Source organism: Budorcas taxicolor, chromosome 16 (assembly GCF_023091745.1).
Source record: "Budorcas taxicolor isolate Tak-1 chromosome 16, Takin1.1, whole genome shotgun sequence".
Lineage (NCBI taxonomy): Eukaryota > Metazoa > Chordata > Mammalia > Artiodactyla > Bovidae > Budorcas > Budorcas taxicolor.
In genome coordinates, this window is record NC_068925.1 from 7,475,840 (window position 1) to 7,492,459 (window position 16,620).

General features: G+C 39.1%; 1 protein-coding gene across 1 annotated transcript in view; it reads right to left on the bottom strand.

The window, feature by feature from the left end:
* The window catches only part of LOC128061747 (complement factor H-related protein 4-like), a 97,233-nt gene that overhangs the window by 30,724 nt on the left and 49,889 nt on the right, over window positions 1-16,620 (bottom strand). The window contains exons 6-7 of the mRNA XM_052654123.1: window positions 3,598-3,780; window positions 1,834-2,010 (exon numbers count right to left, since the gene is read on the bottom strand). Of these exons, the coding sequence (XP_052510083.1) occupies window positions 1,834-2,010; window positions 3,598-3,780 (360 nt within the window). The remainder of the gene's footprint in view (window positions 1-1,833; window positions 2,011-3,597; window positions 3,781-16,620) is intronic.

Genomic DNA, 16,620 nt, shown 5'->3' on the forward strand with positions numbered 1-16,620 from the left:
TAGCAAATGGTGGAATTGGATATAGAACCATTTCAGGCTGATTCCATAGGAATTACTATTAGTCAATTTATTATCCCTTGCTCTTAAATCATTTTCTTCTGTCCAATCTATGCAACATTCATTCTGACATGTTTTCTCCTAAATTCTCTGGGTCCTCCTTTCTTTCTGTCCACTTTGCCGTCTATACTTCTTCTGTCAGACACCTCAGCGTTGGAAGCTTCAGAACTCAGTCTTGAGCTTTCTTCTATTTTCATTCTACATTCTTTTCTAATCTGATGTCATCATTTAGAGAGTGATAATCAGTCTATGGTTTTTCCAGTAGTCATGTATGGATGTGAGAGTTGGACTGTGAAGAAGGCTGAGTGCCAAAGAATTGATGCTTTTGAACTGTGGTGTTGGAGAAGACTCTTGAGAGTCCCTTGGACTGCAAGGAGATCTAACCAGTTCACTCTGAAGGAGATCAGCCCTGGGATTTCTTTGGAAGGAATGATGCTAAAGCTGAAACTCCAGTACTTTGGCCACCTCATGCAAAGAGTTGACACATTGGAAAAGACTCTGATGCTGGGAGGGATTGGGGGCAGGAGGAGAAGGGGTCGACAGAGGATGAGATGGCTGGATGGCATCACTAATTCGATGGATGTGAATCTGAGTGAACTCTGGGAGTTGGTGATGGACAGGGAGGCCTGGTGTGCTGCGATTCATGGGGTCGCAAAGAGTCGGACACGACTGAGGGACTGAACTGAACTGAACTGAACTGAATCTCATGTGTATATCTCCTGGTTAAACCTATGCATTCAGCACTACAGTTGATGTATCTTATGTTTATGGTCCCCATTGGCCTAACCACAATGTGTTCAGGTCAAAGTTGTGATGCTCTCGTGAGAGTGTGCTTTCTCCTGCCAGTACCACGTACAAAGTCATTTCCATTTGCTTGCTTGCTTATGAGAAAATGGTACTCAAAACATGAGTCCTTTCAACTTTTGCTCTTTCTGACAATCAACATTTAGCAACTTTACATGCATTTATTACCAGCAAAATATATCCCAAATTTATTCTCTGCTCAGAATCACTTCAGCCAAGAATTTATCTAATCCCCACACTTTTTCACCCCACATGGTTTCTTGAATCTTCTCTTGTCCAGCATAAGCACAGCATACAGAAAAATCCACAAACAGCCTTCAAAAATCCAAATAAAATTATATCATTCCTTTTCTTAAAATTCCCTATGCCTTTTCATGAATCATAAAATCAATCAATGTTAATATGCCTTGAAATAACCCAGCTCCTTTTTCCTTTGCCTCATATCAGCTTCAGCTCATAAAATTCTCTCTCATTCAGTAGAATACGCCCACCTTCATATTTTCCAAATATTACTTTGCTGCCAAAGTTTGCACATAACTCTTCCCTTGGCTTGAGACACTCAACATTCACTCAGCTTACCAGAAACTGAATCCCTATTTCCAACCCTGGAAAAAACACGTCTGATTGGCAAAATAAAAGAGATCCATGTCATTGTCCTCAGAACTTGTCAAAGTCAGAAAATAAAATCACCTGTCAAAACCTACAGAATTTAACATTCAAGGTAGGATGTATAAGCAGAAACTCAGGAGCAAATACTTGAACATGTTGCAAGACCCTGTCATTTTGGTATTGAGTGAGTCGCTGGACTTTAAAACTTCCCCTCCTTCTAGTTTACATTAAAGTAGAAGGAAGCATCATTCCTTAAAGATGATTCTAGATCACTGTAATTTGGTAAGAATCAAACACTTCTGAACAATTACTGTTAAATTTTGCTTATCTTGAAGGAAAGAACATCTGGAAAAGAGCACTTACCATAGCATGCAGCTTTATCGGACCAGCCGTCTTGACCACATACTATGGAGCCTGTGGTGCGTCCATCTCGAGTCTCATACCCATCAAGACATTCGTAGTCCAGGCTGTCATTCAGCTTGAACCACGTGCCATCACTTTTGACTTTGGCCTTCTCAAATACTGGCCTGTCACAGGACTCTAAGGGATAATGGGATTGTGATTTCATTTCTAATACTATTTAGTGGGCAATTTGATTGAGTTTCATCTCAAGGGAAAAGGGCTTCACCAATTAGTATGTACTAATCATAAAATATTAGCCAAGAATGCCAGTGATATATCACTGTCCTGAAATAATTACTCAAAGTGAAAACAGGTGCGTTTCTATGCAACATTTTTCTCAACACTTGATGTTCCTGAATTATTTCCTTTAAGAACGTGTTCCTCAGTTGCTGTACTTATGCATTTTTTCCAATGCTAGTATTAAAATAAGCCATTACAGAAGTATTGTACTATTTTCATAACAGCATTTTCTGAAGTAATATGCCAAATTAATCAGCAGTTGTGACATATTTGCCAGAGAAAACTTCATTGAAAAAAAGTAATTTTCAAAAGGCAAGTTAATTTTTTAAAGATGCTATAAAATTTTTTAAATCCACATGATGATTTTCCTTTTCCAACTATATTTCTAATGGTTGCATATTCTTTTATACTTATCAAGGTTGAATACAGACATAGTTCTTCATTTATAGCTATTTACAAGAAAACATGTTAACAATTAATCTGTTTTCACTAACACCATAGACTGATGTTAATAGTTTAAATAATTTACTTCAAATTTTCATAATGTGTTAAAGCAAAATTATACTAGTAAAATATAATAGAGACACTTTTCATAAAAGACTGTTAAAATGGAAAACTATCATATATTAAAATAAAATAAGTTTGATATGTGCAACTTTTCTCATTTTGAGGGTTTAGTGCTTATAGCAAATATAGACACTGGAAAAAATACAATGCAAAAGTAGAAAGGGATATTATAAATACCCACTTTACTTAAAGTGACTATGTAAAATATCACTTCAAAAATATCACTGTGTAGCTTTGGGATGAATAAGACAAACTCATTCATTGTTCTTAGAAAATCTTCATAAACATCTATGTGTTGCTACAAGAAAAACCTTCAGCACAACAGAATTTGGTCCTGTCTAGAAGTGTTTCTCTGTCTCCACTAACTAGATGTTTATGAAGATTTCCTAAGAATTTTTCACAAGGATATCTATCCTAGAGATTCAAACATATGAATTATATATCATATTATTTGAAGTTTATGCACCATGGCCTCACATCTTTGCTTAACAACATAACTTTTAGGCTTAGGAGCAGAGACTCTGGTTTAAGAGTCTCCTAAAATAAAAGCAGATGCAATGAGCATAAAGGTCTCAGTTGAAAATAAATGAATTTATCCCAGAAGGGAGGTAAAGCTCTTAGCAAAATTAGCTTACTCACAGGATGTTTTCAAGTGACAAATCATTGAACTAAATAGTACAGTGATATTCTACTCCACTAGTAATTAAATCATTAAAGGCAAAAAAAAAAATACATATTTCAAAGCATTGTTATTGATTTTTTCAAATACAGCCATGGAACCACACAACACTTCATATGATCCTGCCCCAGCAAAAAATAAAAAAAAGAAGAAAGAAAAAAGGAAAAAATAACAAAGTTAAAGAGTACTTCTGTATAGTTATCATCAGGATAAGAATACTAAGATAGTGAATTACTTACTAATGCATACAGGTTGAGCTGACCATCCATTTTGCAGACATGTAATTAACCCTGATGTCTTACCATCTGCTGTTACATATCCTGGTTTACACTTATATTCTGTTTGTTTATTTAGGGGATACATAAAGCTAGATTCAGACAAAAATCCATTCTCAATTCTTATTTCAGATTTTGAACATGTTTCTAAAAGGGAGAAAGCATAAAGAAAAGGTAAGCATATATTTGATACACATTTCATAAGGACCCAAATAAGGTAATGATACAAAAAAGAGGAGTCATTTATGACTATAAACCAAGAAAACATCTAATCATTTCCCCTCCTGTGTGGGAGGGGGAAAAACAAAACAAAAAACTACGAGTTTCCAAAGATATGAAACCAAAACACTTGATTTCTATTTTCTAGAGCAAAGCAAGATTTAAAATACTCCGGATCCCTTCTAGGAAATTATTAGAAATCTGTCTGTGTAAAGGGTCTGGAATCCCACGGCACGTCAGAAGTCTTTTAGCAAAATGGGTTTCCTTTCCTGGGGCTTGTCGACAGTTTTGCCTAGTCTGGCTCTCTTACACAAGCCAGAACACAGATCAGGCGGCGACCACAGAATCTTCCACCATGGTTACCCCAGCCTTTGCCTCTGAGAATTTGAAACGCTGTCATCAAAACTGAGTGCTTAAAGCCATATCAGTACATGGAGTTCAATGAAGATGACAAGGATCAATACATCCATTCATTTTACTAAGGACAAAATGTTGATCCTTCACACCATGAATAGCTAAACTTGGGAAAGTACAATTCTGTCACCTAATAGATATCTTCATAGAATTCAGCTAATTTTTTATAGTACTTCATGGATAAAGAAGAAATCAAAAGAGAAAACTTTGAATATTTTGAATTGAATGAAAATAAAACCATGATAAGTAAAGTTTTATGTGATTTATGAGATGACACAAAAGTGAGCTGAGGGGAATTATAAAATTACATAGCAATAATAGTAATGATAAAGACTGAAAATCAATCATTGCTTTTCCTGAAAATAGAAAAGCAAACAAGCTCAGCACATATAATTTGGAAACACTGCAGTGACATTAATAAGAGGGTGAAATAGGCCACCTTGACCTCTCCTTCCCTCCACAGACACACTGAATTAACAGCTATGTGTGTATCAGCTCCTTCTATTCAAAATAGAAACAGTAAATGAGAAGTTCTGCATTCAAGGCAAGTGAGAAAATGCCAAAATCCTAAGTGGGAGGGAAAACTAAGACACATTCCTGCAATAAAATCTGTGCAGCAGAGGACCATACAGTTTGAAGGGAACACTCAACTCCCAGCTTCTCCTGGAGGAGCAAAGAGTTTGATCCACCATCTAGGTCTCTGATTCTGCAAATGCTAGTCCACGGTCCAGCTTCCAATTTACCTGCCTCTGGGAGGCCTAGGATTTCCAATTTCCTGGGATTATAGAAATGAAGTGGCAGTTATGAATCTGTACCAGCACTTCTCACAGGTCTTCCCCTAGCTTAATGAAGAGTGAGCAACTCCCAGTTTCTTCATGGAAGGAGTCAGATGGCACATGTGGACCTTCATCTTTTCCAGCTCTGCCTGAGGAATTGGCTTCTAACTAACCTGTCCCTGAGAGCTGGTGAAACTCAAAATTTGCATTTGTGCCTGGGCACTACAGAGAGCTAAATCATGGTGCAGAAGGCACAGAGTTTGAAGTAGCATGCAGGCATTAACCACAGCTCCTTTCCCCAGGTCAGTGCAGAGCGAGCTAGGTGATAAACTCCAGTTGCCTGCTCTACCAAGTATTCTGACTTGTAGATCACTGCGTACTCTCTACTCCTGGAGGAGGCTGACTACGAACACAGAGGTTTGGATGAGCAGAGAGGTTAGAGAGGTAACCAAAATTCTGGCCAGGCTGATTGAAAAGGCTGAATTCTGGAAAGGCTCTAATTCTGAGGCCAATCTGTGAAGGACAAGTGGATGTTTAGTCTAATGCACAGTTTATCAACACAGAGACTCCAGAAAAATGATCAACAGAGAAGTATGTTCAAATGAGAAGAACAAGATATCCATTGCTTTTTATCCTGACCCAACAACAGAATTCAACAACCGCCCACAGCAATCCTGACTTGGAGTGAGGTGTGGGCTCTATACCATACTGAGATCCACGATGGCAGGTGAGTAGGTGCACATGGAGGACATCTCTCTCCACAGATACATCAGGAATATACCTCCAGACACAGAAGATCTTGCGGAAGCCAGCTGAGAACCTGACCACGGGAAAAGAATATATAGAACCAGGCAACACTCAGCAGGACAAAGGAAGGAGGGCAAGAAAAGAGGAGAGTGAGTAGAACTGGATCTGCATCTGGGGTCGGGAACTGAAGCAGGGACAGAGCTGCATGGGAGGGCAAATGTTTGCGATAATGGTGAAGCACTGAGACTGCTGGAGAGTGAAGCAGCTGACCAGTGAGAGTCTCAATGGAATGGGGATCACACAGACAATCCTTGTCACAGCTGTGCCTACACCAGACAGGGATAAAGGTCTCCTAGAAAGTACTTCAGGTTGGAGCTGGAACATAGAGATTGGAAAGCAATCCCAGGGCAAGGTCTGCTGTTGACTGAAGGGAGATGGTGTGAGGGAGCCTGAGAGAGGAGAGCATGCTTATGAAGGAAAGCCAGCTAACCTGGGGGCAGTGTGATACTGCTGAGTCACACACAGAGGATGGAGCCATCTCTATAGCCTCTCTCTCTGCACATATCAGCACCAGACAGCTGAAACAACACAGGGAGGGTGGCCTCTAAGGACCTGACGTGCAAAACAACACAGAAGGACCCCAGCCAGGGTTATCTTTAAGTCCCCGATGCGAAGAACAACAGACAATGACCCCAACTGGGGGGCCTGTAAGCGCCTGAAGGGGTCAAACAACTGAGAAGGACCAGCCAAAGAGACCCTCTGATGGCCAGGTGCCAGAAACTAGGAAACGACTCTAATAGGACCACCGCTTCTGCAGCTGAGTCAGTTGGTTTCCCTGCACGCTTGGCACTGCCAGGGTTCCCATAATTCAAGCAGCTGTGTCACCTCCATGCTCAATCCTCATTGGGCAGAGCTGTCAGAAGCTCGAAAAATCCCTATTAGTCACATATCACCGGTGACAATAGCCACAACTATGTATCCGGCATTGCCATGGTCCCCATTATCCAAGCTCCTGTGTCACTCCCTAGCTCAATCCCACAAGGACAGAGCAAGCAGAGGCTACAAAAAAACACTAAGGGCATCATATTTCCTGCTGTCCTAGCCAGTGGCTCCCCTTAGTACCTGGTGCGGCCAGGGTCCCTGCAAACCAAGCAACTGCACCACCTCCACATTCAGTCCTCCCTGGGGCACACCCAAGTCCTCCAGGGGAGCCTCAGGAGTAAACTCCTGTGGACGACTCACATGCAAAGGTGGAGATAAAACCACAAGTGAAATCCAGGGGCAGGTGGCTAAGGAATAGAACCAAAACATTCCCATCAGTGGTACAAGCTGAAGATTAAATCCACATGATCAACTGGCAGACTTTGTATCTATGGAATATATAAAGGACAATGGGAGTTCCTGGAAAAGAAAACACACTAGCACTGGCAGATGTGGACATTAGAGCATGAACATGCAAGAGTAGAACCAGATTAGAGTCTGAGCTGTGGCCACAACAGGTAAGAGACCAGCCCAGAACTGGAGGGCAACCTAGGGAGGTGAGGTGGGCTGTGACTGACATTGAGGAAAAGGATGCTGACAGCTGATCCAAGAAAAATATGTATTATTCTTATACTTTAATTTATTTAGAAGTTGCTACTGGGTTTTTTAATTTTTACTTGTTTTTTGCTCTCTGTTGTTGTAGCTGTTGATTTTAATACTACAATTAAATCTATTTACACTTTTGAGAAATTTTTTTAACCACACATTTAATTTTCTTTAAATACTTCTGCCTTTACATTGGTCTTTTGTGGTTTTGAGGGTTGTTTTCCTCTTTAATTTTCAAAGTTTAAAAAAAAATTATTATTACTGTTTTTCCACATATATTCTTTTGCGTGCTTTTCTTATTCTTTTTCTGTTGCTTCTTTTTCTTTAGTATATGTAAAACTTCCTTATCTACCTCTATTTACATTTGCTTTTCTAGCATTTCTTTCTTTTTTTTTCTTTTTTTTGCATTTCCTCATTATGTTTATTAGTCTGTTTTGCTTTAGTTGTTTTATTCCCCAGTTGACATATGGCTCTGAATTTGTTTTCCAGTTTACACTTTTAGTCAGATTAGTTAATAACTAATTGATATCATTCTTACTTTACTTTGCTCACTGGATCAATCTCTTCTACTTTTATTTTTTTTTCCACTGTTTTGGTTTTGTTTATGTATGTATACGTGTGTGTATATTTCCCACTTTTTTGTTAGTACATGCCTGATTTTGTATCTGCCATTTGTCTGAGGTTTGTAGTTTGTTTCTTGTTTTAGTGTGTTTGTTTTATCCCCTTTAATGCCATTACAAACCACCTGTGGAATCTCACTTCCCTGGCCAGGGATCAGGCCCAGAACCTTTGAAGTGGGAGCACTGACAAGAGTCTAGACTGCTGTAAAACTCCTAACCCCAGGGAGTATTTGTTAGTGAGAATTCCCATAAAAGCCTCCACCTGTATACACCTGGCATCACCCAACTGCCAGCAGCACCCAGTGTAGGATGCCTGACCAAAAAAAAAAAAACAACAAGATAAAAACACAAACCCAGTCATCAGCAAACACGACTTCCACTTCATACAGCCCTGCCCATCACAGGGGAAAAAAAAAGAAAACTTACCTCCTTTCACCAGAGTACAAACAAAAGTCACACCCAAAAGAAGCCTACACAAAACCAGTGACACAACCTTACACAGCAAGGGCAGAAACCAAAAGGAAGGAGGAACTCGACATGAAAGCCTGAGAAGAGGAGACATCAAATGTAATAATGAAAAAAAGAAAAAAACAGCAAAGGTAATAAAACATTGCTCAAATGAAGGAACAAACTAGAAGCACACAAGACCTAAAAAAAATAAAATCAAATAAACCCTAAGAGGAAGTAGTTCAAATACCTGATAAAAATTCGGAATAATGATGGTAAAGATGTTCCAAAACCTTGAAAATAGAATGCATGAAATGCCAAGAAGCAATCAACACAACTAACACAATTACCAAGGATATAGAAGAAATGAAGAATAAACAAACAAAGATGACTAACACAATTACTGAAATTAAAAATACTCTAAGGTAAGGTAAGGTGAAGTCGCTCAGTCTTGTCCAACTCTTTGCGACTCCATGGACTGTAACCTACTAGGCTTCTCTGTCCATGGGATTCTCCAGGCAAGAATACTGGAGTGGGTTGCCATTTCCTTCTCCACGGGATGTTCCCTACGCAGGGATCAAACCCAGGTCTCCTGCATTGCGGGCAGATGCTTTAACGTCTGAGGCACCGGGAAGAAGGCAACATAACAGGGAGGGAAAACACACACACACACACACACACACACACACACACACACACAGAATACGTGCCTTAACCACAACTCCAAGCGGAGAAATATCTCAAACACTCACATCTGCCACCAGCAAGTGGGGGAGGCATTGTTGCATTACTTAGGGTTAAGGACCACTCCTGAATGCCCTGAGGACCATCTGAGGGAGGTAACAGAAGATAGCAGCACAAACTGTGGGACGGAGAGAGAGAGCGGAAAAGAGAGAGAGAGAGAAAGAAAAGCTCTAACCTAAGCCACATCCTGGCCCGCTCACAGAACAAAGGATTGAGCGAATGCCAAAGGAGAGCTAGCAGGCTGCAGACCAGCTCCTTCCCCGCCACCCCCCAACCCCCTGCCCCACTGGAGGCAGAGAGGCAGACAGGTGACAGCCAGAGCCAGAAGGCAAGGGGCAATTTTGGCCCCAGAGGCGGCATCCTCCACCAAACTGGGAGCAGGCTCCCACTTCCTAACCACGTCTTCCTGGGATACTGGTCAGTTGACATCTGCCAGGACGGTTGCAACCTGAGATCAGCCCTTCAGGGGAGACACATGGCACACCTGAGACAGTGCTCTTGCAGCGCACCCAGTAAACCAAGAGACGGGGACCAGAGAGGTGATAAGACGCACTGCACACCTGGGACAGTGTGCTCGCCAAGCACCTGGTTACCTGAAAGTTCCTCTTCCAAGCAACCTGGAGTCTGAGCAGTGTAGACAGGGAAAGCGCAGGCACCATGAGCTAGGGCAACCCAGTGTTGTCCATACACTGTGAGCACTCCCCACACATGCCAGTGATATTTGTTTGCAGTATTCCTCCCTCCCCACAGCACTACTGAACAAGTGAGTCTAAATAAGTGGCCACCTCACCCCCTTGTGTCACAGTGGAAATAGACACTGAAGAGACTTGCAAACAGAGGAGGCCAAAATAAACAAATAACAGGGAACTGCTCGCGAAGTGACAGGCACAACAGATTGAAACCCTGTGGTTAGCATTGACCAAGCACAGGAAGGGGCCTGTAGACCTTGAAAAGAAGTATAAGCTGGAAGAAGGAACTATGTGAAACTGAACTGACCCCACACTGCCCTCAAGAACTCCAGAGAAATTCCTGATACATTTTTACTATTATCATTTTTTAATTTTTCAGTTCTTTATTATTCCTTTAATTTTCATTTTTATAACCTATTATTACCTTGCAAAAAAGATCCTATTTTTTAAAGCAAATTTCACATAGATATTTTTAATAATTTGTGATTGGTTTTGTATTTTTAATGTTGCACTTTTCAGAGTCTAACCTCTACTCTAGATTTTTAATCTTTGCTTTTTGTTATCTGTTACCAATTTTGTACCTTTAAGAATCTAATCTTCAGTTCCCATTTTTACTTACGGGTGTATTACTAGTTTGATTGCTCTCTCCCCTTTTGACTCTCCCTCTTCTCACCCAGGTCTCCTCTATCTCCTCCCTCCCCGTGTGCTTCTCTACTTAACTCTGAATCTCTCTGGGTGTTCTGGGCTATGGAGAACACTTAGGGAACTGATTACTGGCTAGATTGGTCTCTCCCTTTTTGACTGCCCTTCTTCTCCTCGTGGTCACCTCTATCTCTCTTCTCCCTCTTCTCTTCTCTATTTAATTCTGTGAACCTCTCTGGGTGTTCCAGACTGTGGACAGCACATAGGGAATTGATTATTGGCTAAATTGCTCTCTCCCCTTTGGATTCTCCTCTTCACCTCCTGGTCACTTCTGTCTTCCTCCTCCCTCTTCTCTTTTCCATGTAACTCTGTGAACCTTTTGGGTGCCCCTCACTGTGGAGATTCTTTTCACCATTTATCTAGATGTTTTATCAGCAGTGCTGAGTGGATGGAGAAGTCTTGTGGCTACTGTAAGATTAAGACTGAAAGCATGAGGTAAGAGACTTATATCCAAAACTTGAGAACACCAGACAACTCCTGACTCCAGGGAACATTAATTGACAAGAGCACATCCCAAACCCTGCATACCTACACTGAAACCAAGTTCCACCCAAGAGCCAACAAGTTCCAGAGCAAGACATACCATGCTAATTCTCCAGCAACACAGGAACATAGCCCTGAGCTTCAATATACAGGCTGTTCAAAGTCACACCAAACCAACAGACACCTCAAAACTCACTACTGGGCACTTCATTGCACTCAGAGAGAAGAGATTCAGCTCCACCCACCAGAACATGGACTCAAGCTTCCATAAGCAGGAATCCTTGACAAGCCAAACGTCCAACGACACCCACAGGGAGCAACCTTCCTTTATTTTGAGTCAACAATAAAGAGGAACCACAAACTTCCAGCATACAGAAAGGCCACCCCAAACAGAACGATCTAAATAAAATGAAAAGGCAGAGAAATATTCAGAAGGTAAAGGAACAGGATAAATCCCCAACAAACCAAACACAAGAGGAAGAGATAGGGAGTCTACCTCAAAAAGAATTCAGAATAATGATAGTAAAGATGATCCAAAATCTTGAAAACAAAATGAAGTTACAGATAAATAGACTAGAAATGAGGATTGAGAAGATGCAAGAATGTTTAACAAGGACCTAGAAGAGATAGAAAAGAATCAATCAATAATGAATACTGCAATAAATAAGATCAAAAGAACTCTGGTGGGAACCAACAGTAGAATAACTGAAGCAGAGGATAGGATAAGTGAGGCAGAAGATAGAATGGTAGAAATAAATGAAGCAGAGAGGAAAAAAGAAAAAAACAATTTTAAAAAATGAGGACAACATCAGAGACCTCTGGGACAATGTTAAATGCCCCAACATTTGAATCAAAGGGGTCCCAGAAGACAAAAAGAAAGGCCATGAGAAAATACTTGAGGAGATAATAGTTGAAAACTTCCTCAAAATATGGAAGGAAATAGCCACCCAAGTCCAAGAAAGCCAGAGGCTCCAAAACAGGATAAACCCAAGGTGAAACACCCGAAGACACATATTAATCAAATTAACCAAGATCAAACACAAAGAGCAAATATTAAAAGCAGCAAAGGAAAACCAACAAATAACACACAAGGGGATTCCCATAAGGATAACAGCTGATCTTTCTACAGAAATTCTTCAGGCCAGAAGGGATTGGCAGGACATACTTTTAGTGATGAAAGAGAAAAGCCTACAACCCACATTACTATACCCAGTAAGGACCTCATTCAAATATGAAGGAGAAATGAAAAGCTTTATAGACAAACAAAAGCTGAGAGAATTCATCACCACCAAACCAGCAGTTCAACAAATGATAGAGGAACTTCTCTAGACAGGTAACAAAGAAAAGGTTTATAAGTAAGTAAGTGTTAGTCACTCAGTTATGCCTGACTCTTTGCGACCTCAAGGACAGCAGCCCACCAGGCTCCTGTGTCCTTGAGATTTTCCAGGTAAGGATACTGGAGTAGTTTGCCATGTCCATCTCCAGGGGATCTTCCCAAACAAGGGATCGAACCCGGGTCTCCTGCATTGCAGCCAGATTCTTTACCAACTGAGCTACAAGGGAAGCTATTAAGGTTTATTAACTTGAATCCAAAACAACAAAATAAATAGCAATGGAATCATACTTAACAATAATTACCCAAAAATGTAAATGGGTTGAATGCCCCAACCAAAAGACAAAGACTGGCAGAATGGATACAAAAACAAGACCCTTATATATGCTGCCTACAAGTGACCCACCTCAAAAACAAGGGACACAACAGACTGAAAGTAGAGGGTTGGAAAAATATATTTCAAGCAAATGCAGACTAAAAAAAGCAGGAGGAGCAATACTCATATCAGACAAAATAGACTTTGAAATAAAGGCCATGAAAAATTACAAAGAAAGACACTAAATAATGATCAAAAGATCAATCCAAGAAGAAGATATAACAATTATAAATATATATGCACCCAACATAAGCACACCGCAATATGTAAGGCAAATGCTAACAAGTGTGAAAGGGGAAATTAACAGTAACACAATAATAGTGGGAGACTTTAATATCCCACTCACACCTATGGATAGATTAACTAAACAGAAAATTAGCAATGAAACACAAATTAAAAATGATACAATGTACTAGTTAGACATAATGAATATCTATATGATATTTCACCCCCAAACAATGCATTTCACCTTTTTCTCAACAGCACATGGAACGTTCTACAGGATAGATCACATACTGGGCTAAATCTAGCCTTAGTAAATTCAAAAAATTGAAATCATTCCAAGCCATTTTTCTAATCCCAATGCAGTAAGATTAGATGTCAACTACAGGGGAAAAAAAAAAAAAAACAACTATTAAAAATACAAATATATGGAGTCTAAACAACATGCTTCTGAATAACCAACAAATCACAGAAGAAATTAAAAATGAAATCAAAATATCCACAGAAACTAATGAAAATGAAAACACAACAACACAAAACCTAAGGGATTCAGTAAAAGCATTGCTAAGGGGAAGGTTCATAGCATTACAAGCTTACCTCAAGAAACAAGAGAAAAATTAAATAAATAACCTAACTGTACACCTAAAGCAACTAGAAAAAGAAATGAAGAACCCCACGGTTAGTAGAAGGAAAGAACTGATAAAAATTAGGGCAGAAGTAATTGACAAAGAAACAAAGGAGACTATAGCAAAAATCAACATAACTAAACGCTGGTTCTTTGAGAAGGAAACCATTAGCCAGACTCATCAAGAAACAAAGGGAGAAAAATCAGATCAACAGAATTAGAAATGAAAATGGAGAAATCACAACAGACAACACAGAAATACAAAGGATCATAAGAGATTACTATCAGCAATTTTATGACAATATAATGAACCACTTGGAAGACATGGATGAATTCTAAAAAAAGTCTAACCTTCCAAAACTGAACCAGGAAGAAAGATAAAATCTTAACAGACCCATCACATGCACAGCAATGAAACTGTAATCAGTAATCTTCTAGCAAAGAAAAGCCCAAGACCAGATGGCTTCACAGCCGAATTCTACCAAAAATTTAGAGAAGACCTAACACCTATCCTACTCAAATTACTCCAGGAAATTGCAGAGGAAGGTAAATTGCCAAACTCATTCTTTGAGGCCACCATCACCCTAATACCAAAACCAGATAAAGATGCCACAAAAAAACGAAAACTACAGACCAATATCACTGATGAACATAGATGCAAAAATCCTTAAAAAAATTCTAGGAAATAAAATCCAACAACATATTAAAAAAATCATACATCATGACCAAGTGGGCTTTATCCCAGGGATGCAAGGATTCTTCAATATTCACAAATCAATCAATGTGATACACAATATTAACAAATTAAAAGATAAAAACCATATGATTATCTCAATATATGCAGAGAAAGCTTTTGACAAAATTCAACATCCATTTATGATAAAAACCCTCCAGAAAGCATGCATAGAAGGAACATAACTCAGAATAATAAAGGCTATATATGATAAACCCACAGCAAACATTACCCTCAAAGGTGAAAACTTGAAAGTATTTTCCCTAAAGTCAGGAACAAGAGAAAGGTGCCCACTCTCACTACCACTATTCAACATAATTTTGGAAGTTTTAGCCATAGAAATCAGAGGAGAAAACAGAAATAAAAGGAATCCAGATCAGGAAAAAGCAGTAAAACTCTCACTGTTTGCAGATGACATGATCCTCTACATAGAAAACCCTAAAGACACTACCAGAAAATTACTAGAGCTAGTCAATGAATATAGTAAAGTTGCAGGATATAAAATTAACACACAGAAATCCCTTGCATTCCTATACACTAAGAATGAGAAAACAGAAAGAGAAATTAAGGAAACAATTCCTTTCACCAGTGCAATGAAAACAATAAAATAGTTAGGAATAAATCTTCCTAAAGAAACAAAAGACATATACATAGAAAACTATAAAACATTGATCGAAAAACTCAAAGAACACAAATCGATATAGAAATATAGCCTGTTCATGGATCAAAAGTATCAATATAGTCAAAATGAGTATACTACAAAAAGCAATCTATAGATTCAAAGGAATTCCTATCAAGCTACAAACGGCATTTTTCAGAGAACTAGAATAAATAAATTCACAATTTGTATGGAAATACAAAAAAATCTCGAATAGCCAAAGCAATCTTGAGAAAGAAGAATGGAACTGGAGGAATCAACCTACCTGACTTTAGACTATATTACAAAGCTACAGTCCATAAGACAGCATAGTACTGGCACAATGCCAAAAACATAGATCAATGGAACAAGATAGAAAGCCCAGAGATAAACCCATGCACCTATGGAAACCTTATCTTTGACAAAGGAGGCAAGAATATACAATGGAGAGAAGACAATCTCTTTAACAAGTGGTGCTGGGAAAACTGGTCAACCACTTGTAAAAGAATGAAACTAGAACACTTTCTAACACCATACACAAAAATAAACTCAAAATGGATTAAAGATCTAAATGTAAGACCAGAAACTATAAAACTCCTAGAGGAAAACATGGGCAAAACACACTCTGACATAAATCATAGCAAGATCCCCTATGACCCACCTCCCAGAGTAGTGGAAATAGAAGCAAAAATAAACAAATGGGACCTAATTAAACTTAAAAGCTTTTGCACAACGAAGGAAACTATAAGTAAGTTGAAAAGATAGCCTTCAGAATGGGAGAAAATAATAGCAAATGAAGCAACTGACAAGGAATTATTCTCCAAACTATACAAGCAGCTCATGCAGATCAATTTACAGAAAAACAAATGACCCAATAAAAAAATGGGTCAAAGAACTAACAGACGTTTCTCCAAAAAGACATACAGATGGCTAACAGACACATGAAAAGATGTTCAACACTACTCATTATCAGAGAAATGAAAATTACAATCACAATGAGGTACCATCTCATGCTGATCAGAAAGGCTGCCATCAAAAAGTCTACAAACAATAAATGCTGGAGAGTATGGAGAAAAGGGAACCTTCTTACACTGCTTGTGGGAATGTAAACTAGTACAGCCACTATGGAGAAGAGTGTGGAGATTCCTTAAGAAACTGGAAATAGAACTGCCATATGATCCAGCAATCCCACTGCGGGGCATACACACTGAAGAATCCATAATTGAAAGAGACACATGTACCCCATTGTTCATCGTAGCACTGTTTACAATAGCTAAGACATGAAAGCAACACAGATGCCCATTGGCAAATTAATGGATAAGAAAGCTGTAGTATGTATACACAATGGAATACTACTCAGTGATTAAAAAATGCATTTGAATCAGTTCTAATGAGGTGGATGTAAATGGAGCCTATTGTACAGAGTGAAGTAAGTCAGAAAAAAAACACCATTACCGTATATTAAGGCATATGTATAGAATTTAGAAATATGTTAATGATGACCCTAAATGTGAGACTGCAAAAGAGATAGGATGTACACCACAGAATTTTGAACTCTGTGGGAGAAGGCAAGGGTGGGATGATTTAAGAGAATAGCACTGAAACATGTATATTATAATATGTGAAATAGATT